This window comes from Thamnophis sirtalis, unplaced genomic scaffold (genome assembly GCF_051295495.1).
Source record: "Thamnophis sirtalis isolate CommonGarterSnake01/CBP01778 unplaced genomic scaffold, rThaSir2_p1.2 scaffold_7, whole genome shotgun sequence".
In the NCBI taxonomy this organism is placed as follows: domain Eukaryota; kingdom Metazoa; phylum Chordata; class Lepidosauria; order Squamata; family Natricidae; genus Thamnophis; species Thamnophis sirtalis.
Window position 1 is genome coordinate 77,563,823 of NW_028261387.1, and position 26,362 is coordinate 77,590,184.

A 26,362-nucleotide genomic window follows, 5' to 3' on the forward strand; every position below is an offset into this window, starting at 1 on the left:
CATGTGAGCAGAATCCTAGAAATTTGTTTGCTTTTCAATAATAGTTATGATAAATTTATTTACAATTGTTTATATAGCTTAAAGGTTCACCAGAAGGAGCACTACAATTACAGGATTTAAATAACAGAAAAACATTGGACTAGTGACCTGTTGTGCCACTTTTTCACAGATATTTCCCTTTCTAGCTAAACAGAGAAACAGAATGACCAAGGGCAAAAAGATAATGGGACCAGGAGCAACTTCCAACTTCCTGCTGGTTTGACTACATCCGACCACTCGCTGGCAATTACAGTAATACATAATTTCTTCATCATCAAATTCTCTCCATATTCATTTACTCTTTTTTTAAGCTTCTGTTTCTATTGTTCATTGGTAAAATACATCCCATGTTATTCAGTTTCTTCTTTATCCTTAATAATGAGCATTAATCTGTCCATTTCTGCACATTCTAATATTTTAATTACACTCTCATCGGACAGTATTTTGTCATTTTTCCATTGTTCCCAAATACAATTCTAGCTGCAGTTAATATATGGCTATACATATAGTCTTTTTGTCATATTTGTCCGGTAGAATGCCCAGCAAAAATATCTCAGGTTTCAGGTCAATATGCTGCTTTATCATTTTTTCCAACCAAGTGTGTATTTTCGTCCAATTTTGGGGGGCTTTTGGGCAGGTCCACCACATATGAGAGTATGAACCTATTAATTGACATATTATTGTTGAACTCTTCAAGCATAAAGGTGATGGGCATGGGATCTCACCTTTTACAGTCATAAAACACGAGTTGTGGCTTCTTCTTTTTCCTTACTCAAGAGGTTTAGCAGGCATGGCAGAAAACCGGTTTTACAGGCTAAACATGGGCTGCATTCAATAATCAGTGTGAATGCAGACATTGAGAAGAAAAGGCCTCTCCTTATACAAGGAAACTAATTAAAAGTTTTCAGAAAGCATCTATGGTAATACAATTTCCCCACAATCAATCCTACAGTGGGAAAAAAAATACTCTTTGTCAAGATTTGTTTATATCAATGCAATAAACTTCCAGTCAGAGAAACCAAACTCTTACCTTGCTTATTTGAAATTCCAGTTTCCTAATATATCTTTCAACAGAGCGGATTTGCTTTGAAAGAACAGAAAAAGATGAGCCAAAAGTTATTTAAACAATTCCAGATATTACATTGATTTTTATTATAAAATGTAGTTTCATGAAACAGAAACCCTTGTTTAGACAATGTAGGTGTCAGTGTTCCAAATATCATGCAGAATTAAATCAGAGTCAAAGGCAAAACTATGCTTAAAGTTCCAATTTAATAAGGCAGGCATGTTGGAAGTTACATCAGAATCCCACCCAGTTAAAAGTTCATGATCTTGTTCCCCACACCCACAGTCCATCACATGGTCCAATCTTCTTCTTCCACGCTAGCACCTACGCCCAACTGCTTCCGATCAGGTGCAAAGGTTTGGGAGACAAAAGATGACCTTGAGCTTCTAGGAAGGATTTTTTTTATTTTGAAAACAACACATTCTACCCCTTGCTAAATCCCCCCCCCTTAATGAGAGTGTGGCAGGCCAAGGATTCTTAAAGGAACCGCTGCAGGCCTGACAGTAGGATGTTCCTTATCTGCGAGCATTGATTACATTTGTTATCACGGGCATATACCAACTAAGATTAAAAAAGAAAGGAATTAGGGCTTTCCATTGCATATCCCAGAAGTTGTTATTATTTCATTCTAATGTTCTATTATGGTCTAGATCAGTGGTGTCAAACTCGATTTCATTGAGGGCTGCATCAGAGTGGTGTTTGACCTTGGAGGGCCAGGGTGGGTGTGACCAGCTCGATGTCACTCATATCAGGGGGGATATGGTGGATCGAGCCCTCTGCCAGCAAAAAGGGGCTCCCAAGCTCCATTTTGGCTGCAATGGCCTCTTGAAATCTTCTGCCAGTGAAAACGGACCACAGGAGTCCTCCCAAGCTCCGTTTTCACTGGCAGTAGGACTGCGGGCCAGTCCTTTTCTGTTTCCAGGGTGGCTCCACGGGTGAGATCTAAGCATCCCATGGGCCGGATTCGGCCCCCAGGCCTTGAGTTTGACACCCCTGGTCTAGATATTCTCTAGATCCTGAAGGATCAGGTTAGGGCAGATCATCAAATGTACCTATGTGATTTCAAGAGGACAACATCAGCTTGATTGTACATAATCACATAACAAAATAACAGAGTTGGAAGGGACCTTGTAGGTCATCTAATCCAACTCCCTGCCCAAGCAGACCCTATACCATTTCTGTCAGATGGCAGTCCAGTCTCTTCTTCAAAGCTTCCAGTGATGAAGCTCCCACAACTTCTGAAGGCAAATTAATCCATTGGATAATTGCTCTCACTGTCAGAAAATATCTCCCTATTTCTAGGTTGAATCTCTCCTTGGTCAGTTTCCATCCATTATTCCTTATCTGGCCTTTGGGTGCCTTGGAAAATAGCTTGACTCCATCCTCTCAGTGGCTGCCCCTCAAATATTGGAACATTGCTATCATGTCTCCCCTGGCGCTTCTTTTCACTAGACTAGTCATGCCCAGTTCCTGTAACCGTTCTTCATATGTTTTAGTCTCCAGTCTCTCAATCATCTTGGTTGCTCTTCCCTGCACTCTTTCTGGAGTCTCAACATCTTTTTTATTGTGTGGTGACCAAAGCAATTCTATAGATGCTTTTACAGTATTTAAATACCTGGGAAGAGCACATAAGTCATGAAGACCTAGTAGCATGCATATTTGGAAAATAAGTAAGCAAAGGGGGGAACAGCTACACTTGACCTCGGAGGCAGTGATCCAAAAAAGAATCCAAATACTCACAGCCATACAAATGTCCTAGAGAAAACATCATAAATGCTTCAAAGATTTGTGAATCAATAGCAATTGTTAGGAATATAATCTAACGGTTGGGTTGGCAATATATAAACCATGTAACAATGTTATACCTGTTTCTTTAAATCATACTGTAAAATGTGATTGGTTGCTGTTTTCCTCAATCGGCCATAAGAGGGAGCCAGAATGACTGTTAGCTCTCTGTTTGTTAGATGCTGGGCTGATCTGATCTGATCTGAGTGTTTTGGAAGCTGGCTGTTAGAAAGTGCCATGAGCTATTGTAAGTTTTGCAATTGTTAGCAAACTTTGTGTACCGAACTGTTTATATAATATTGGACTATGTTATTTGGATTATCCCTTAACTGAAAGACATTGATGACTGACTGTCTTATCCGTGTATGACTTGGACTGTTTGATGGATTCTGATACCTCTATTTCCACGAAAGTAAAAGCCTATTTAAACAGCAGTGTCTCTATATGCTGGTTTGTGTGTTCTCCAACACACCTCTCACAACGCTTCGCTGAACATACTCGCTCTCCCAATGGGGAGCTCACCTAACAGCAATAAATAACATTGGAACTTTAATGGGGTAAAATAGTCCTTTAAGTCACACTAGAATCTTTTGATCTACACGAACATGTGCAGGTTTTTTTTTCTATTTTAGTTCTGAAGTTATTTGTCATTGCCTTCCCCTGGAATGTATTTATTTTTATCTCACCTAAGTAGTAAACAAAATCCAGTCCTGACCAGAAGAAGTGTCTGGAGAGGGAAGTTTGGTAGAGTGGCTATGGTGCTGCCTAGAAACTGGAAGACGGTGATTTCTAGGGTCACCATAAGCATGAAAGATGACTAGGTGACATTCAGTCAGCCACTCTCTCTCGGCCCAACCCACCTCACAGGGTTATTGTTGTTGTGGGGGAAAGAGGAGGAGGAAGGTGTATTAGGCATGTTCACTACCTTGAGTTATTTATAAAGTAAAAAAGGTAGGAAAAAAATCTAATAAATAATGAGTCAACCATTGGATTTTATATCATATCTAAAACTCAGGTTTTATATTATTATGTTAACAATATTAGAGTAGAATAGAGTAGAGCAGAGCAGAGCAGAACAGAACAGAACAGAACAGAACAGAACAGAACAGAACAGAACATAATACAATTCTTTATTGGCCAAGTGTGATTGGACATACAAGGAATTTGCCTTTGGTTCATATGCTCTCAGTGTACATAAGAGAATAAAATACATTCATCAAGAATAAAAAGATACAACACTTAGTGATAGTCAAGGTTATTAATAAGCCATCAAAACGTACTGGGAAACAAATAAAAACAATATAAATTGAAAGATACAAGCAACATGTTTATAGTCATAAGTGTGGAGAGATAGTAGGAAGAAGAATAGTAATACAGTCTTAGTAAATAGTTTGACAATGTTGTGGAAATTAGTTGTTAAGCAGAGTGATGGCATTTAGGAAAAAAACTGTCCTTGTGTCTAGTTGTTCTGGTGTGCAGTGCCCTATAGCGTCATTTTGAGGGTAGAAGTTGAAACAATTTATGTCCAGGATGTGAGGGGTCTGTAGATTAATTAATATTAATAATATTATTATGAGCTTCTATTGTGTAGCCTAGAATCCTAAAAATCAATTTTCCTGATTATAAAACTAAACCAAAAGGGGGAAAAAACATTACCACATAGATAAATTTGGAACAATATTCCAGTATTTATAAAATGAGTCCTAAAGCTGATCAAAGACCAGAAGATATTTGATTTGAAGATGAGCCTCCTCCTCCTGACTTCACTGTCTTCCGTCCCTATTGCTTCCTTCCGTCTTGTAACACTAACGTTCCATTTCTAACAGATGTTTTCTCACATTGAATGAATGTTAAATTAATAAATGGAAACCTGAATAATGTATTCCAGATACATAGGGTGTGATTCCTGAAAAGAAAACACAGTATATCTCCAGGGACCAACCATCTTACAAGAAGAAAAATAGTCAAGAAAAACAGGTAATAAAAAAGAGTTAAGGGAGCGTATGTTAGAGTTACATTGCAGCCATTGCCAAGACAATTTCTTACCTTGTCCAAATCATAGTAGAAACCCTGAAAAGCAATGCAACAATTTAATGCACAGATCAAATGCAGACCAACTATTTAAGCTCTTTCTATGAAAGAGAGAATCACACATTGCTGTTATTAATCCAGAAATAAACACAAAGGATTCAAATATTATTGGTTGGTTATATGCCATTTGTTCACATTGCTTACTTTTACATATTCCATACAGGTAGTCCTTGACTTACAATTTCATTCAGTGACCATTCAAAGTTACAATGGCACTAAAAAAAGAGACTTATGACCATTTTTCACACTTGTGACCATTGCAGCATCCCATGGTCACGTGACCAAAATTTGGATGCTTGGCAACTGGTTTGTATTTAGGATGGTTGCAGTATCCTGGGGTCATGTGATCTCCTTCTGTGACCTTCTGACACGCAAAGTCAATGGGGAAACCAGTGTTCTGACCTAGGCTTCCTGAGACAGTAAAAAGCACACGCTTAATTCCAAAAACCTTCTTTTTATTTCAATGGCTGTGAAATATGTTCATTCACAGTCCAAAATGAGTCACCAATAGTTTGTAAAGAGTCCGACAGAAGTCTGCCAAAGTCTTTCGGGATAAGGTTGATAAGCACCCGCCTTTATCTCCCTTGAAACACTACCAGAGACCTAATTGGCAATTTGCTTTGCAAGGCCACACGGAGCACAGAGTCAAAATAGAGTTTCAGACTTTAAACTAACCATAACAAACAAAGTTGCTTCCTACAAAGGCTCATTTACTTTTGCCCCCACTCTCTGCCTCCGACGCAGAGCGCTTGTCTGAGCCTTCCCCAGACTTGAGGACTTTCCCATGTTCCTCCCCAACCTCCTCACTGTCCGACTCTGCTGCTAACTCTGCAGGCTGCCAGTGGACCACAACAGCCAGATTCACTTAACAACTATGTTACTAACTTAACAACTTCATTGATTCACTTAAGAACTGTAGCAAGAACAGTTGTAAATTGGGGCAAAATTCACTTAACAATGTTTCACTTAACAACAGGAATTTTGGGCTCAATTATGGTTGTAAGTCAAAAACTATCTGTATTATCTTCTTCAGATACCAAATCTAAGTCTAGGGACAGGGCGAGAATCAAGAATTTTTAAAAAGTCAGAAACAGATACTCAATGTACTGGCAAACTACAGTTATTTTCACTTTAATTGTTTCACAGTCTTTGTACTTTCATAAGTGGTTGATACTGTTTGTTTCATGAGAACAATTGCTATTCACTGCTGGATGAGTCATCTGTGCAAGAAGAAATCCAGGTTCCATAAGGTTCAACCAAGAGAGTGCCAATTGGTCACAACCGATCTGCCTGAGCTCAGCTCCTTTTCAAGGAGCAGAGAACACATTTATAAAGAATGCTTTGTAATTTAACAGGTTATTTGTATATGTGACTTAGCTGCATAGCAATATATTTTGCCTTGTGCTTTAAGATTAAACAGTTCACTTCATTGATCTGAGTTTGCTCCGTAATCATAGAGTAACAAAGTGGATACATTCAAATGCCATGATGGCGCAATGGTTAGAATGCAGTAATGCAGGCTAATTCTGACGACTGCCAGCAGTTTGATTCCCATTGACTCAAGATTGGCTCAGCCTTCCATCCTGCCCAGGTCAGTAAAATGAGGACCCAGATTGTTGGGGGCAATATGCTAACTCTGCAAACCGCTTAGAGAGGGCTGTAAAAGCACCGTGAAGCGATATATAAGTCTAAGCATTATTGTTATGTTATTCACAGCAGGGCAGTTAGTAACTGTTTTGGTAGCCAAAAATCCACTTTTGACAATTTAAATTTTGTGACATATTACCCAACAACTTTCATAAGCCAACCTAATGAGGATCTGATGTGAAAAACCCAGTTAAAGGAATTAAACTCCATTGCTCTTTGCTATTCAGGAGGTAAACTGCAACAGGGATGAACAGGGAAAAAAACATTTGAAATCTGCCATGAGTTTTAAAGTGATTTGCAATACATTGGGAAGGATTTTCTTCTCTCAATATCTTAACAGCAACAATAAAACAACTCTCTTCTAGCCTTAAATTGTTCTACTGAAATGAAGAAAGTTTGGGATAAGCCGAAGCAGACTTTCTGTTCAAAAGGACTAAGAGTCTCATTTATTTCCTCTATCTGAATGCATGAATTCAGGAACCTTCTGTGCCAAATATGTGCATTTCACACCAGATTACAATTACTGTGTCTCAGGGTTTCATAAAAAGAAAAGCTGCACACAGGGGAAACTAAAGGTCTAACTATCTCTATGTTATTAAAAAAAATATTTGGGGGAAAGTATTTTTTTTCCAGAGGTGGACGTGGGAAGGAATAACCCCCTCAAGCATTGATTGCAATGGACAAAAAAAAATTATAGTAACATTAAGTGCAGTGAAAAAGGGCCCAATGGACATTCTACTCAGGCCATTCAAAACAGCCCACTGGGAAATCAATAGTCCAATTGTGCAAACTGATGTCCAAAAGGCCAAAACAGCATGAAGTGCATTTAATGAAAAAGGAATACAGATGCCCTAATAATTTCACCGTAACAAACTTTTCTGGCAAACTCAATGAACTTTTTAAATGACCATTTCTTGATTATCTCCATAATACCTAGTGATTTAGCAAAATGTGAAAGTCCAGGTGACTGGGTTAGACAATAAGCCATGATTAAGCCAACCAAGGCTCCTCAACCTATCTGTGACCCTGTTCAGTTTCATCTTAATATTAAATTCAAGAAAAAAGAAGCTTCTTACCAATCTGGAATTTCTTCTTCTGTCTCGGTGGCACTCCGATAGATAATCCAGCTCTGTTTGATGCATTTCCAGATATTCACTAAAGGGAAAAGTTAGATATAGACCAGATCCATTTTCAGAGATCAAGGAGAGAAAAAAAGACATTTTCTAGTCTCTCACCACACTTCCATTAAACACAATGGGATCTTAGCTTGAGAGTAGTTTAGTTTTCAGATGTGTGCAGGAGATAACAATCTGTTTATTTACTGCTTTGCAGTGGAGCCTTTATCCTGTTTATTTTGGTCCCTTAACTCTGTTGGTCCAGACACATACTAACTATCACCAGAAGTACATATATAGACACATATGTACATCAGTACAATAGTTGCAGACAAAACCTCCAGCAGCCTACAAGGATAAAAACCCCATTGGCTTACATTCCTATAAGTTTGTGGGTTAATTTAGACCAGACACAAATAACTTAATTTTCTCTTCATGTATTTAAAAAGGATACAGTCAGCATTATACAAGAGGCAAAATCTGAGCAGCTCATTGTGTTTATATTAAGCAGTGCATGCTTCTTCCAACTTATTTGAGGGATTTTTCCCCTAACCACTGCAGTCCCACCCATCCACCTGAGGCCCATTGTTCCTCTAAAATTCAGCCATTTGATCTTTTGCCAAGACTGTACAGTAATCTCTAAGTCTAATTTAAATATTTCTGCACACAGATGTCCAAAATGCAGTCTTAAATTTTATTGAGTTGAAAATTTTTCTTGCCATAAATGTGCCAGCTAATATAAATGAAGTAGCTACCTGCATCCAAAGAATGGCTTTTCCCAAATGTTTTAACATTCCATTAGTGATTTATTTAGGTCTGAAAGATAGCTTGACATCTATTTGATATACAGTAGGAAAAGAAGACATGTGCTTGTTTTCTATGTAGAATTAAGTGCAGTGTTCCAAGTGTGGCTACATCCTGGTTTGATATAAAGATACTGACAGATGTTTGTTAAAATTCCTTTCTTTAAAAAAAAACTATTCCATGCCTTTTTAAAAAAAATAAAAAGAGTATTGACACTTTGGAACTTCGGTTTGGAGAAGACTCCTGAGAATACCTATGGAAGACAGCCAAGAAATTAAAACCAATGGATCACTGACTAAATTAACCAGAATTCTCTCTTGAGGCACAATTGACCAAACTCAAATTATCCTGTGTTAGACACATTATATGAAGATCCAGCTCTTTGGAAAAGACTCATATCTGGGGAAAGATGGAAGGCAAAAAAAGAAAAGGATGGCCAATAGCAAGATGGATATACTCAGCAACATGACAATTGGAAGGCCCAAAAGTTCATGTTAGAGACATATCATCATGGAGAAAATCTATGTGATCATTAAAAGTTAACAACAACCTGATGGCACCTAATCAATGATATTCTCTATGAAATAGGACTTCTCCACAACAGCTGCCCACTACTGATCATATAGGTTGAATTATGATTAAGACAGATTTATTTGCAAATTATTACTTGCTGATGATTAGTAACCATGGTTTGCTTTTAATTCAGCTTACCCATGGTGTAGCATGTTACCCAAACCAGAAAAGATTAAGCATTGGTTAACTTTCCTTCCAGTTCCTGAAGACAGAACTGAAATCAAGAAGTGCCTACAAAATGGAGGCCCTGCAACCAATGCTCTGGTAGAAGCATAAGATAGCAAGCGAAGCTCAGCCTTCCCTCACATTAAGGTCAGAGTCTCCAGTTGCCATGGGACTACGGCAATTCCTTCCCCTCCCCTCAAAAAATCAGAACAATCATAAATAGGAAGCTACAAGTCTGAATCCAAAATAAATAATCACTGCAATACAGCAAATTATGCTATCTTATTTAAGATAACATCCATGGAGGAGTATGCTGAGTCAAATTTGGCATTTGTTGTTACAAACATACACATGGAATTAAGTTCTGTTGTCGGGACAATCTCATCAGGGTGTCCATATCATGACCTAACCAAAAATGGTAAACCTTGTTGCTCAGTGATATCACTGCTCAAGGCCATCTTTGCAACTCTGCAATATAATTCTGCTGTGAGGTAAAGCTTCCAGCACGACACTACCGCACACAGTAGATGCCACAAAAGTGCATCTGATTATTGGCAAATAAACTGGCCAATCAGTGCAGATAACTTGTTTTTTGTTGGCATAGAACAAGTGTGTCAAATTCAAGGTCCATGGGCTGGATCCAGCCTGCGGGGTGCTTAGATCTGGCCCGCAGGGACACCCTGGAAGCAGCGAAGGACCGGTCCGTGGTGCCTTTGTCAGCCAAAACAGAGCTTCTTTTCCCTGGCAGTGGGTTGCAGGAGGCCCTTGTAGCCAAAAACGGAGCTCACAAGGGCCAATCACAAGCTCACAAGGGCCAATCAGGAGCCTGTTTTTCACTGGCAGACCACTTGGGCTGCCATAGGCGTCCCCGACATGAGTGATGGCAAACTGGCCATGCCTACTCTGATCTCCTGAGGTCAAACACAACCCCGATGAAATCGAGTTTGACACCCCTGGCACAGAACAGCAGCGGTCTTCAACCTTTCCGGTGGGGTAGAGGAGATGATTCCATGTGAGCGGCGGGTGAGTGCATACATGTAGCTCAATTTGCTCAAGCAGCGAGCACATGTGCCCGGCGCGTGCACTAAGGAGGCTACATGTGGGTGATCGCCTGCCCGTTGCGTGTACAAGTCGAGCTGTGTGCACACATTCACTGCAGCCCAGTTCTGAACAGGGTTGGGAACCCCTGAACTAAAGCCCTTTTGTGAAAGACTTTTTGGATGTTTTAATTTTCTGGGAATCAATTTGTGTTAAGCAATTTCACTGACTATACTGCATAGCATCAGAAGTGACCCCATTATTTGGTTAAAAGAGAAAGAAAGTGGGAAAGAGTTACAACAGTAGATCAAAGAGGATAGTAGTAAGATTGTTATTGTCGTGTAATTAACTAAGAAATAAAGAAATTATAGTATATTGTTAATTGTAGAAAAATTGAAAGAAATGCTCTCTGTTTAAATTTAATTAGAAGATATATGTTGTTTATAGTAAAATATATAAATGGAGAAAATAAGAAATGGGAAAGTTGGTGTAACTTTGAAAGGGCAATTGAAGATATTGTTTATGTATTAAGAAAAATAAGTACAAAGATGAAAATAATAGAAGAGAATAATTTGTCTGAAAATGAAAACAAAACTATGATGTAAAATGGACTATGTAAAATGTAAAAGAAAAGACCCGGGCAATGCTTTGTTCCTATAATATAATTTGTATTAAAAAAATTAAAAATCTTGAATTTTTTTTTTAAAAAAAGTGACTCCATTATTGAAATTCATTTACTTATTCTCAGCTCTTTTTGGTGAAATTAAATAAGACATAACATAATTTTGTAAACTCCCCCAAATGCATATGATTGGTTTTGGAAATGTTTCTTACTTAAGCCCTTTCTTCAAAGCTTCAAAAATCTTCTTCACTTGTTGCGGTTTGGGATCACAGAGGACGGCCCCTTTCTGGAGGGAAGAATACATCTTGGCAGATTTTAATGACATTTTGGATCTTGTGGATGCTTTGCCAAGAGATTTTCTGTAAAAAAAAAACAGTAGTGAAAGGATTGCATTAGAGACAACTCACTTGTTCATTTCCTTTACAAGTGGTTGTAAAATGAGTAATCAATAAATGTTCATGAGAAACACAATGGCCATAACTGTAAGCACAGCCCTTCCTGTCTAAAGTCTGGACATATGATTCATGTAAAATAGGAGGGGCACTTTGATGACATGGTCACAAACATCATCTTGACCTTGTTGACATCTCCACAGACCCAGAACTCGAGTCTTCCAACATTCAGTAGAGCTTACTTAGGTATGTATTGGTGTGTGTAATTGTTATCATCCAAATAGAACTGAAGAGGTTTTTTGGATGAGAGGTGAAACATTTTCAAAGAAAAAAAAAGTCCAGTTGCCTTTTAGAAAAAGCATCTTTGGGATAACCATGACCTGGATGATTGAGAATCTCCATAGTCATATCACCCAAACACTTCTCATACCTATTCTGTGATGAGAGATAAGAAAGAAAGAGAGAGAGAGAGAGAGAGAGAGAGAGAGAGAGAGAGAGAGAGAGAGAGAGAGAGAGAGAGAGAGAGAGAGAGAAAGAAAGAAAGAAAGAAAGAAAGAAAGAAAGAAAGAAAGAAAGAAAGAAAGAAATTATTTGGATGGAAAATGCAAAGGACAGCAAATCATTTATTCCACTACAGAGTTAAGATGAATAATCCTTATATGATCATATTCTTTTGTTTTTTGTCACAGACATTTTTCCAATTCACCATTTTATTGCTGCATTTTCCAAATGGGGGGGGAGGGGACTTGATCTAATTCTGACTGCTGTGGAATATTTGAACACACATTTCAGGCTCTAAAATGGATATTTTGTATTATGCCACAGACTTTGTATTAACCTCTGCCATCATTCTGCAAACTGGTAAAAGAACTCTTTAAAAAATTCAGCACAACAGATTGAATCCATGGCAATGCAGAGCCATTATTCTCTTCAACATAGTTGGCTAAAAAAAAAATCACAGCAGACCGGTCCTCACCCTATGCCATATTGTAAATTGAAGTATACTTTTCCTTGATCAAAAGCTATCCTCTAGAAAATAGTGGTTGACACCAAGCAAGATTAAGTTCCATTTAATTTCCAGGTTATATTTAACTTTAACTAGCTGATAACCCGGCGTTGCCTGGGTATTTATTTATCTAATTCTGTATTAGGTTGGAGCCCCCATGTGGAGTACTGTGAAGCGTTACCATGGCCACTGCACTGTGCTGTACAGTAGACTCAATCTTAAGACACAACAAGCTGTATCTTAACACTATCACACTAGTGCTCACTATCACTCTCAAAAGTACTGTGATTTGACACTATAGATATAACTCATTCCTTTTCAGTGACCCAGGCATTCCAGAGTTATGCTGGAACACACACACACACACACACACACACACACAGAGAGAGAGAGAGAGAGAGGGAGGGAGGGAGAGGGAGGGAGAGAGAGAGAGAGAGAGAGAGAGAGAGAGAGAGAGAGAAAGAGTGAGTGAGTGAGTTAGGGGTGTCTTACCCCCACAGTATTTTTTTTCCAGAGAATAAGTCATCTGTGTACCAAGTTTGATTGAAATTGCTCGAGGTGTCCCAGAGTTATGTTGGAACACACACACACACACACATACACACACACACACCTGTATGTATGTATGTATGTATGTATGTATGTATGTATGTATTATGTAATGCTATTACCTTCCCACTGAAGTGATACCTATTTATCTACTCACATTTGCATGTTTTCAAATGGCCAGGTGAGCAAGAGCTGGGGCAAATAACAGGAGCTCACTCCATTGTGCAGAGCTTGGGTCTCAAACCTTGGCTATCAGTTTTCCAGCTGACAAACTCAGCATCTTCAACTGCTGAGCCATCTCGTTCCCCTCTAGACAAGCTAAAATCACAGCAGGTGTACAACTAGCTGACCTTGGCTAATCTCTGACGGTTAAACAAATTCACACCTGATGTATCCATGGACCAAAGATTGCCAAGAAATAACACAGCTGTGGACTAAAATTGGAAGTGGAAGAACAGAACATGCTGGAGGAAAGCAGTGGCAAGACACATGTTATCCACCAGAGAACAATAAAAAAACACATTGCCCAAGCTTGCAGTGATAAATTGGTATCTGTGGAAATAAAAAGGCAATTTATTGCAAAGCCACCAGGGTTTCTTTTTTAGGTTATACTGAACAGATGTATGTTTAAACTTTAAACTAATGTTTTACTTGGCAAATGAAAATATTTCCCTGTAATGGCACCATTTTTAAAAGTCTTAAATACAGCATTTCACTTCTATCAGCACATTGAATCAGACAGCTCGAATAAACAGGTGAGAACTAGGAAAGATAAAAGCAGTTATATGTGGATTGTGAATTTTCTCCTACACAAAGTTTTCTGCTGCTACAGGAAATGTGATATGCATTAGCACATTGCCTGTGATAATTATCTATTAATTATCACATTATTATCTGTGCCTATTGCTTATTTCCAAGAATATGACTAGTAGTCTTCAAATTAGTTACACAAGGAGCTATTGACTATTATTAGATTATCCTGAATGTTTCAGATATAGGTAGTCCTTGATGTATGACCACAACTGAGCCCAAAACTTCAGTTGCTAAGCAAGACAGTTGTTAAGTGAATTTTGCCCCATTTTATGGCCTTTAAGTGAATCATGCAGTTGTTAAATTAGACTCCCCTCATTGACTGGATACTGCAACTGTCATAAGTGCAAAAACAGTCGTAAGTCATTTTTTTCAGTACCATTGTAACTTCAAATGATTACTAAATGAATGGTGATAAGTCAAGGACTCCCTGTATATAATTTTACCCTTCATGTTTTCTAAAACCTTTTTAGAAAATACTTTATTTATAATAGTTTCAATTTTATTTATGGAACATCATTGCCAGTATATTTATTTTGATTCATTTATTTTACTGTTTATTATTCTCTTAGAAGGGAATATTCACTACTGTTTCTTGAAAGAAAAAAGTATTTGCTTTTCTTATACTTTTTAAATTTGTTTCAAACCAAACCAAAGCCCTGCCTTAATCTGGGATGTAACCTTTCAGGTCACTGGTCACATCTGGAATGTTGAGATCATATTATGGCAGTGGTGGGTTGTAGGCTGTACGCCCCGGTATGGGTGTATCGGTGCCTGCCGGAAGCACCGGGTACCGTTCCATTACGGTGCTCTGGAGGGCCCACCCAACAGTCCACCCTCTTTACCTGTATTTGAGCTCTTTGGTGCTTCCGCGCTTGCACACGGAGTGTACGGCGCCTGCCCAACGCTCCCGCCGAGCAACTGGGGCATCGCAGGCGATGCACATTCATGTGGTGGACACCAGGCCCCATTGCACCGTACCAGTTGCAACAGGATCTGGAACCCACCACTGTATTATGGGCACCCTTGCAAAACAGGTGTGGCCAATCAGGTATTGGTACGCCAATATTGATAAGTAGGTAAGAAATTATTATATATACTTTCTTGAGAATAAGCCCTAATGTGTAACTTAGTTGAGAGCTGTGGTATAGTAGCGTTTCTCAACTTTGACTGTTTGAAAATGTGTGGACTTCAACTCCCAGAATTCTATGCTGGCTGGGCAATTCTGGCAGTTGAAGTCCACACATCTTCAAACTGCCAAGATTGAGAAACACTGGTGTAGTTTATAAGGAGTTGGACTGGCACTGGGGAGATCTAGGTTTCTTCAGCCACAGGTACTGAGTAACTTTGGCCCAACCTACCTCACAAGCTTTTTGTTGTGGAATAATATGGAAGAAGTCCTATGCAAGCTTCTCTAATCTCTTGGTTTAAAGATGGGTGATAACTCTAACAAATAAATAAATCACACTAAATACTTCCAAAGAAGCAGTCATATCTAGTTAAATCAAGGTAGCAAATCACATTTTTTGTTAAAAGATAAACTTCTTGCTTAAAAGAGCAGCTCTTTCACTCTTTTTTCAGTTATTTCTTTTTAAAGGAAGACAGTATCAGCTAAAATTTATTTAAATGCTTAGCTATCTTTTGATTTATGACTCTTACAGAATATTTGGCTCTTTAAGTTTCTGCTCTCTCTGATAAATTAATTACTTTTTTATCCTTTAAAACAGAGCACGGAACAAGTTGTCCTGATTCAAAAAACATGTGAAAATCCAACTTGAAACAAACAAATCAACTTAAATCTCAATTATCTTTCTCTGCAACCTAGTTCTTACTGAATAAAACAGAGAAACACAGCTAAATAATCCCCACCTACCTGGATAACTCACCTAATGAGAAGGAAGGACTCCCTAAAGAAGAGCCTAATACTGGGAAAGATTGAGGGGAAAAGAAGAAGGGGACAACAGAGAATGAGGTGGCTGGATGGAGTCACCGAAGCAGTAGGCATGAGCTTAAATGGACGCCAGAGGGATGGTAGGGGACAGGAAGGCCTGGAGGAACTTTGCCCATGGAGTCGCAATGGGTTGGACATGATTTTGCAACTAACAACCACAACCTGGATAACTAAGAGTTATTTTCAGTCTAAGCTTTTCTTAGAAAAGTTGTCCCTTAGTTACTTGTGACTATGGCTAACTTTCTTTTTCACCCTATATTTGCTTTGTTCAAAAGTTTATCAAGGTCTCTCTGAGGTCAATAGGCTGTCTTACTATAATCACATTCTTATTGGTTAATGAAAGCATAACTGCTAGAATAGACACAGCTGGAAAACACTATGAGGCTACAGAAGAGAAGAGTTCTGTGGCTCAATCTTAGCCACGCTTATTCAAAATAAGTTTCCCTTCCAGAAAAGCAGGTTTGTTTTTGCAATTATTTTTTTTTGGGGGGGGGAGGGGAGGACAAAGAACTGAAATGTACACAATGGCTAAGTTCACACATTGATTTAATCAAGGTTGATTCAACAAACAACTTAGTGGGATATGTGAATCCTACGGCTTGTTCTTCAAGTGTGAGTAGGTGTGCCTTCAACTCAGTTGACTCCTTGGATAAGTTCCTCAGTTTTCTTAGCCAGATTTCTGAAGTAGCTTGCCATTACCTGCTTCTTAGGGCTGAAAGAGAGCGACGGGCCCAAGGTCACCCAAGTAGCTTTGTGCTTAAGGTGGGACTTGAATTGATGATCTCCCACTTTCGAGCTTTACTTTCACTACACTAAATTGGCTCTCCAATCCATGAAGGTGACTTTAAAAATTGTGGCTTAATTTAAGGGTATAAAAATTGCTTTCATCTCACCTAGATGCAAGCGAAGACCTACCTTTTGGCAAACCTCTAAGTCAGAGGTCCTCAAACGTTTTAAAGAAGGCGTCAATTCACAGTCCTTCAGACTGTTGGGGGGGGGGGACAGACCAGCTGGGTGGGTGTGGCTAAGTGGTCATGTGACTGGGTGGGCATGACTAAGTAGTCATGTGACTAGGTGGGCATGGCTAAGTGGTTTGTTATGCTTCTGGGGTGTGAAGCAGGTTAGTGAAGGGATGTGGCTGCTTTGGGAGGGGGCTGTGAGGGACGTCTGTTTTTCTCTTCCCTCTCTCCCTCTCTCTCTCCCTCCCTCCCTCCCTCCCTCCCTCCCTCTCTCTCTCTCTCTCTCTCTCTCTCTCTCTCTCTCTGGAGGCCAGGGATACTGAAAACAAGCCTCTTTTTGGTCTCCTCAGCTTCCAGAAGGTGAGTGGGGGCCAGCAAGTAGGCAGGGCAATGTGGGGGGAGGAACCTCATGGTCCAGTGCGGGCCATATCCGGCCCCCAGGCCTTAGTTTTAGGGCCCCTGCTCTAAGTATTATCTCAATTATTTCATCTAAAGCGCAAGCTCAAAACCTATGCTGGAATGGCAGATAATGCTTATATCTGTTTTCTGGAAATATTAACCCATAATTGTAATACCAATCAAACTGTTTTCCTAGTTAACTGGTAGAGAGTACTTGGATATTTGTTTTCTGTCTATCCCTCCAAAAAATGCATAAAGGTTTGATTGTTGTTTTTGTTAATGCTTTACAGCTGAAAGTAACTAAATAACCTTCAGGGGAAAGTAAACTTTTTTTTCCCCCTACAAGCATTCTTACCCGGTTGGAGGTGATTTAGTCGGAGGAACATCTGTTTGACTCCCTTCCCATCGTCATTCGTTCTCAGAACTCCCACTATGTATGTCGGCCTCTAGCCTGTTTATTCAATTGCTTGCTTGGGGTTTTTTTTTCTCCCCCTTACAGAGTAAATCAACCAGACTTCCCTTAAATGTCTTGCAGGCAACTAAAGTCTTTGATGTTGTCTAGGTTTTATAATGAAAGTGGAAATCCATGTATAATTATGGATGTGTTTAAAATAGGTCCCACACTAGTGTGCAGTGGAAATTGTGCTTTGGCTATTTTGAAGGTTGCTAGTTGCTTTTATAACTTTGTTGCTGTTTCTCTGATATGGTTTGTATGGGTTTTTTAAATATTTGAATATGTTTTCATATTTGTTTTTATCTGTTGTACACCACCCAGAGTCATGTGTTTTGAAATGGGAAGGAAGGAAGGAAGGAAGGAAGGAAGGAAGGAAGGAAGGAAGGAAGGAAGGAAGGAAGGAATTAATTAATTAATTGTTGGAAGAAATGTCCTTCTGGGTTCAGCTCCAAGTGAGGTAAAAGACACTGGAAACATGGAGGCTGCTTGGAAAGATGGTTTAATGATGGACAGGACCACATGGTTTGAAGTCCTAAACAGAAAAGAGGGATCACATGCTTCCAGATGTTGGGTGAAGAAGAAAAGGAGAGTGAGATGCTGAAATTCCCTGGCTTTACGCCTTCTCTGGCCTTTGATCTTGATCTTGTATTCTGATTGGTTGTTAGACTCCCATGGGGCCATGCAGGGGCAACTCTCTAGGCTGTGCTTTGAGTCCAAGTTTGGTTGAGCATTGCTTCTTCCCAGGTGCCCTGTGGTGAGATGGGTAAAGGGCTAATACTATCATGCCTTAATGCCATCACCCTGGAGCTGAATGGGAGAACTCTTTGTTATGTAGAATAGACTGGTTCTATTTTTATGCCCCATTAAGGAAAGTGGGGGCTTTTAAGAATGAGTCTGTTTCCTGTCTAAAAACATGTTCCTCGATTTCTGATCCAGGGAAATATAATATTCTGCCTTTTCAATATTTCCCAGGATGTTGTATTTTTTCCAGAGGTGAGGGGGTTGCTAACTTCCTACAGAAGGAAAGAAGGAAAATAGAAACAGTGGGTGTCAAAATGACAGCCATGATCACACAATCAAAGCCCCATCCCTTTGTGTTGCATGATGGTAGCCAATATTTTTTTACTCTTCTGAGTAAAAGATGCCCCTGTGATCATATTTAAGATACCTTTATCCATCTGAATTCATTTACAGGGGACAATTGTATTTCCTTCCTTACTGTAGCTGCCTCTTCCAGATCATATGCTGGTTTTTTATCTTAGGTCTAGTTTAATAAGATCACACTTAGAGTACTGCATCTAGTTTGGTCACCACACTATAAAATAGATGTTGAGACTCTAGAAAAAGTGCAGAGGAGAGCAACCAGGATGATTAGAAGACTGGAGACTAAAATATATGAAGAATGGTTACGAGAACTGGGCATGACTAGTCTAGTGACGAGAAGGACCATGATAACAGTGTTCCAATATTTGAGGGGCTGCCACAGAGAGGAGGGAGTCAAGCTATTTTCAAAGGCATCTGAAGGCCAGAAAAGGAATAATGGATGGAAACTGACCAAGGAGAGATTCAACCTGGAAATAAGGAGAAACTTTCTGACAGTGAAAACAATCAACCAATGGAACGAACAGCTTGACTTCGGAAATTGTGGGGGCTTCATCATTGGAGGCTTTCAAGAAGAGATTGACTGCCATTTGTCAGAAATGGTGTAGGGTCTGCTTGAGCAGGGGATTGGACTAGATGACCTTTAAGATCCCTTCCAATTCTGTCAATCTGTTAAAAGATTAAAGCACTTTAATTTACCCAGGACTGTGTGTTCTAGGTCAGTTATGCTAAACCAAGTGTGGTTTCCTTGACTTTGGCTTAGTATATTAAACAGGCACAGCCATTAAGATTTATAAATCATGATTTAATACTCTGCATTACATAAATACCAATGTTTATTTAATAAACTGTCTAAACAATACAGGACTTAACTGGAACGGACTGTTATAGTATTGCAAATGCCTCATGTAATTTTTGGAATGGATTTCACTTCTACCTATGCATAGTAGACTTGTAAACCAGTCGGAGTCCCATACTTGAAGGGTAAAAATCCATGAACAACAACTGCATCCAACCATCAATCAGTCAGTCAAGCCTCCTTTGCGTGTAGATGTACTTTTACTTGTATTCATCCACTGATGCCATTTCCTCATAATAGCAATAGCGCTTAGATTTATATACTGCTTTATAGCACCCTCTAAGCCACGCGTATCAAACTCGCCAAGCCACCTTGCTGTTGTTCTGATTGAGGCTTTCCAAGAGGATGAAACAAACTCCTTGTCCTGGTAAAAAAAACCTTTTATTAATTTACTGTGAATTCTGTTCATTCAGAGCCAGCAAAGTCTTTCAAAGGAGGATTTACCGTCACAGATACGGTTTATCTGGCTTGGAGAGCTGACAGGCCGTTATCTGCAGAATTTGGCAAGGAGTCTCTGAGAGTCACAAACCAATTAGCGAACGAATTGTCTCCTGCAAACTCCACTCCCCTTTCGCTCCTCTTTTATTTCCTCTGGGAGGGGCCATTCATCATCTGCCCTTACTCCCAAGTCAACTCCTGTTCTTTAGCTGTTCCCTTTGTCTGGCAACTCCGCGCAAGTGCACACTGGGAACTGGCTCCAGTTGTTTGTCTGCATCACTGATGTCTGACTCTGAAGGCAGCTGATAACTGGCATACGGCCCTGGCTCCCTCTCTGCCTCCAACACAGAGCCCTCATCAGTACCTTTCCCAGACTCCAGGACTGGCCCATTTTCCTCCCCAACCTCCTCACTGTCTGAATCTGCTGCCAGCTCTGCTGTAAGCTGGCAGGCTACAACAGCCATCATATGACGTATCGTGATGTTCCCCCCCCCTTCATGGAGTTGAGGTGGGCGTGGCCTGCACATGATGCATCTGGCCCGCGGGCTGCCAGCTTGACATCCCTGCTCTAAGCAGTATACAGATATATCACCAAATTGCCCCCAACAATCTGGGTCCTCATTTTGCTAACATCAGACATCAACCTTCAGCCGGTGAGACCCGAACTGCTGGCAGTTGACAGTCAGTAGAATTAGCCCGCAACATGATTCTCGTGTCAGTGTTTTAGTCCCATATATCATTACATATTAATCTTTAAAACACAAACACACTGCAATCAGTCCTGCACATACAACACACTACATCAAAACCAGAAAAACAGAGGCTAGAAAGAGGTTTGTTGCATGTAAATCTTACGCCAACATCCGGCTTTGTGTGCTGCTAAATCCAGCGAAGGAACGGCTCCTGCTGATTCTTCCCCCATCAGCAGGGGAGGCAAAGGTTAGTTTCACTGACATGATTCGTGGTTAATGGATGCTGGCTCTAGAAATTAAACAAACAAAAATAAATGCGTCAAACGATTAGGCAGGAAATGGAGAAAACATTGAACTCTGTTTGCAGAATTAGGGTATCTGAATACATGAAGCTGCCTGACATTCAGTTGGATTCTTGGTTCATTAGACCAGTTATTGCTTTTCAAGGTTTCAGGAAGGATCTTCCCAGAATTTGTTTATGTGTATACTGCACACTGTAACATGAATGAATGAATGAATGAATGAATGAATGAATGAATGAATGAATGAATGAATGAATGAATGGAAAAAATATTATTTGGATGGAAAATGCAAAGGACACTAGTGCTCACTATCACTGTCAAAAGTACTGTGATTTGACACTATAGATATAATTCATTCCTTTTCAGCAGCCCAGGCATTCCAGAGTTATTCTGGAACACATACACACACAGAGACACACAGACAGCGGGAGAGAGAGAGGGTGTTAGGGGTGTCTTACCCCAACAGTATTTTTCCCAGAGAATAAGTTATCTATGTACCAAGTTTGATTGAAATTGCTTTAGGCTTTCCAGAATTATGTTGGAACAGAATAAAATGTCTTGGCAACATTTCGGCAAGGTCTCACTCGCTATCTTCAGGCTGGTGTTTTCGGCTTCGTGCTTGTGCGAGGCCAAGCACAAGCACGAAGGCTCTCACACAAACACGAAGCCGAAAACACCAGCCTGACAGCCTGAAAACACCAACGTTGCCAATGTTGCCATGACAATCTCAATCTTACACGGGAAAAGACCCGAATACAACAAGACTAGCATGTACATGTACATGTACATGTGTATGTGTATGTGTATGTGTATGTGTATGTGTATGTGTATGTGTATGTATATGTATATGTATATGTATATGTATATGTATATGTATATGTATATGTATATGTATATGTATATGTATATGTATATGTATATGTATATGTATATGTATATGTATATGTATATGTATATGTATATGTATATGTATATGTATATGTATATGTATATCTATGTATGTTACACACACACAAAAAAAAACCCAATGGCTCCCTTGGACACACCATCTACCAGAAAAAAACACACATCAACCGCTACTTAAATGCATAATCCCATCACCACCCTGCACAGATCAACTCTGTAGCCAAGACCCTCATCTCCAGAACCAAACGCCTAGCCGACAAAGACCACCTGAAAACTGAATTACAGTTTAATGTATTAATCTCCAACGGATTCCAAAGAAAAACAATTACCAACCTAATCCAAAGGGAGACTCCACCCAAGAACCGAGACACAGAACAGGACAACAGCATCGCCCTCCTCCCTTACATCAAAGGCACCACAGATAAAATCAGCAAAATTCTCCACAAACACAATATCAAGACAGCCTTCAGCACTGACCAAAAAATAGCCAACATCTTAAGAAACCCCAAAGACAAAATCCAGCTAGAAAACCAAGGAGTCTACGAAATACCATGCAAAATCTGCCCTGCCACATATATTGGACAAACTAATAGGAGAATAAATGCACACATCACAGAACACAAGAACGCAGTAAGAAAAAACGAAAAAACTTCCTCCCTTTTCCAGCACCTTAAATCTACAGGACATGAAATTAATTTTGAAGGAACCAAATTAATCTCCAAAACTGAACACTTCAACAAGAGAATAATTATGGAAGCTATCGAAATAGAGAAACACCCCCACAACATGAATAAACATGACAATACCTCCTGCCTACCAGACACCTGGAAACCAGCCCTAGTCAACAAACGAGCCCCATCCACCACCCAGGCCGTTACAACATAAAACAACAACGGATACACAGCCAGCACCAATCAGCACCAATCTACCAATCATGATACAACCACACAACCAATCAATCCACTTACTGAAACAAAGCCAGCACTCCACACACACACACTAAGATTTATAGATAGACGGCAGCTCCGACCACACTTTAAGCCAAAAACACCAGTCTGAAGATGGCGAGTGAGACCTCGCCGAAACGTTGCCAACACAATTTCAATCTTACACGGGAAAAGACCCGAATACAATAAGACCAGCATACCTACACCCGTGAAAATCTACGAAATATAATATATGGCAGACATCAACATGACCTTCTCATAATCCCATCAATATTTTCCCCATTGCCATCACTTTTGGAAAAGGATGTTTAGTTTTTCAGGTGCTCTGAACTCTCCCTTTTCTGAGGTACTATACATTGAATTTCCTAACAATTAGAACAATTAATCAGTACAACGGCTTGCCTCCAGGAGTTGTGGGTGCTCCAACACTGGAGGTTGTTTTTTTTTTAAGAAGAGACTGGACAGTCACTTGTCTGAAATGTAATAGGTTTTCCTGATGGAACAGGGGGTTGGATTAGAAGACCTCCAAGATTCCTTCCAACTCTATTATTCTGGATGAGACACATTGAGAACAGGAAGTATCAGGATTAATACAGTCCCTTCAGAAACAGCAATCCCATCCCTCTGTGATATTTGTAGGGGTGATATAGTCATTAAAAAGAGATCTGCAGAAACATTTTATCAAAAATTGGAGCATGCTTTGATTCATGCCTCTATCGAACTTTCAGGATTCTGCTGCCTGTAGGAAGGGGGGAGGGAGGAATGCTGCCTGTTAAATAAATCTTCTCAAATAGCAATCTTCCTCTAGGACAAATGACACATTTAAACAGCCTTTATTTTATCAACAGGCTATATTAGATTCAGTGTTTGCAAGCTCTAATTGCATTTCTCTTATTCTGTTTAAAGGACCACTCGGGTGCTATAAAGAGAAATGTAATGAATCCAACAATCATAGATCAGGAATTGCATTTATGTATTACATTTGACACACACACATAGCCCTCTTCCCTCTGCCTGTTTATTTTTATAGCACCTCGTGGGAGAAAAGTAACACTTTGTGCTAACTATGCCTTCTTAAATTCTGATTTATTGAATAAATGAAAACAGTCTGGAATCATACAATGCACTACACGATAAACAGCAGTGGTATGCAATACTACTACTAAAACAGTTTTACAGAAATTTACTACTATTACTGAATCATAAACCATCGTTTGTAGACCACATTGCTTGCATTCACACAGCACTGCAAGTCAAAACAAAGAAAGCCACATTGCGGAATTTGTAAATCATGGTGAGTCAAATTAGAAAATACTAGACAATAACTGATACTCTTTGGCTGAATATAAATACTGCATTGTAAGCCTACAATACTATGTGTGGTGGGTATCCAACTGAAATTCTTCTGGAATTCAAATATAGTTGGACCCGCTAAACTTTAATTCAAATGAATATGGCAGGTATGTGCGTATATGTGTGAAGGAAGCTTTTATTTATTTCTCTATTTATTTCCCAAGTCTTTGGATAAATCAAATAGGTATAGAGAAACTTGTTTAAAATTTTCTTTATAACCACCCAGCTCACTGTCTTGTCTAGTCTTGACCCACAAAAGTTTTCAGACTCCAGGCAAAGTTCTTTCCTATCATCTATCTATCTATCTATCTATCTATCTATCTATCTATCTATCTATCTATCTATCTATCTATCTATCTATCTATCTACATGGGGCAGCCTTTGAAGAGTATTTGGAGACTACAACTCGTCCAGAATGCAGCCGTGCGAGTGATTGTGGGTGCACCTCGGTACACCCACGTTACACCTATCCTCCGCGAGCTGCACTGGTTACCGATCGGTCTCCGGATACGCTTCAAAGTGCTAGTCGTAACTTATAAAGCCCTTCATGGTATTGGACCTGGGTACTTGAGAGGCCGCCTGCTGCCAATTACCTCCCACAGACCCGTTAGATTGCACAGGGTCGGCCTCCTCCGGGTTCTGTCTACCAGCCAATGCCATCTGGCTACCACCCGGGGGAGGGCCTTCTCTGTAGCAGCTCCGGCCCTTTGGAATGAACTCCCCGTGGAGATTCGGACCCTCACCCCTCTCCAGGCCTTCCAGAAAGCCGTCAAAACCTGGCTGTGCCGGCAGGCCTGGGGTTGATGAGTTCCCCTCCCTTCTCGACTTGTATGGCTGTATGACTCTTGTGTATTTTAATTACATGTATTGTGTTTGTATCCCCTTTCCCCTTTTGAGTTGTTCGCCGCCCTGAGTCCCTCCCGGAGAAGGGCGGCATACAAATAAATTAAATCTTAAATCTATCTATCTATCTATCCATTCATTCATTCATTCATTCATTCATTCATTCCCAATTTCAAGTCTACATTCAATCCTGGCACCTGTCTGGACAAGTCCCTTCAGTATTTTGACAAGGATTTTTGGAAGCAATTTGCCTTTGCCTCCCTTCTAGAACTGAGAAGAGTGACTGGCCCAAAGACATCCAGTTGGCTTTGTTTGTAATGTGGACTAGAACTCAGAGTCTCCCACTTTCTAGCCTGGTACATTAACCAAACTGCGTCTTCCTTCATTCCTGATCCTTTTGTAGGAAGTTAATACTCACCCCTCTCCTAGAAAAATGAAATATCATGGTGAATATTAAGAAGGCAGAATATTATATTTCCCTGGATAAGAAATGGAGAAACATGTTTTAGGCAGGAAACAGACTCACTCTTAATAGCCCCCACCTTTGTCAATGGGCCATTAAAATGCCTGAGTCAGTCTATTCTACATAACAAAGATCTCCCCTTCAGCTCCAGGGTGATGGGATTAAGGCATGATAGTATTAGCTCTTTACCCATCTCACCACAGGGCACCTGGGCACACAACCAAACTTGGGACTCAAAAGACACACAACCTACAGAGTTAGCTAAGACACCACCACCTCCGCCCCTTGGAGTCAGACAACCAATCAGAATACATTTCTTACACAGGAACAGGAAACAGAGAGGTGGGCCGAACAGCGAGTATAAAAAATTCAGGAAGTCTCTGCAAGCCCCCTTTTCTCTCTTTTCTTTTTCACCCAACATCTGGAACAGAGGTGGGTTCCTACCAGTTCGCACCTATTCGGTAGAACCGGTTCATCAAATCTACCGAACTGGTTAGAAGAGGTTCCACCAGTGGACCCGGAAAGCAGGCCACACCTACAGAAGAGGTTCCAACATTGTTTGAAACCCACCACTGGTCCTTGGATATGATTATTCTACACTATCATGCTCATATTTATAAAACTCAGTGCCTCTGTGAAAGGTAAGGATGACTACTGCGTTTGTGGTACAATCAGAACATTGCGTGTGTTGAAGTTGTTTTAACGCAAACCAAAGATGCCTTTTAAAAAACAAGTTGACATCATATTCTTATGCATGCCAGTGCTGTGTGTGAGGTAATTTAAGGTGGTTCTGACAAGTGTCGTCGGCATCTTCATATCCGGTCACATGGGCGGCAAGCCACTCCCATCCGGTCACATGGGCAGCAAGCCACTCCCACAAGGGAGGCCACACCCACAGAGTAGGTTCGAACAATTTTTGAAACCCACCACTGATCTGGAAGCATGTGATCACCTTTTCTGTTCAAGAAACTCAAGCCATGTGGTCCTGTCCAC

General features: G+C 40.0%; 1 protein-coding gene across 1 annotated transcript in view; it reads right to left on the bottom strand.

Annotated features, from left to right (window-relative positions):
• RIPOR3 (RIPOR family member 3) overlaps positions 1-26,362 on the bottom strand; it is a 142,214-nt gene that overhangs the window by 59,980 nt on the left and 55,872 nt on the right. The window contains exons 2-6 of the mRNA XM_087720462.1: positions 20,719-20,844; positions 11,158-11,304; positions 7,705-7,783; positions 4,937-4,960; positions 1,070-1,123 (exon numbers count right to left, since the gene is read on the bottom strand). Of these exons, the coding sequence (XP_087576588.1) occupies positions 1,070-1,123; positions 4,937-4,960; positions 7,705-7,783; positions 11,158-11,304; positions 20,719-20,819 (405 nt within the window). The 5' untranslated portion in view covers positions 20,820-20,844. The remainder of the gene's footprint in view (positions 1-1,069; positions 1,124-4,936; positions 4,961-7,704; positions 7,784-11,157; positions 11,305-20,718; positions 20,845-26,362) is intronic.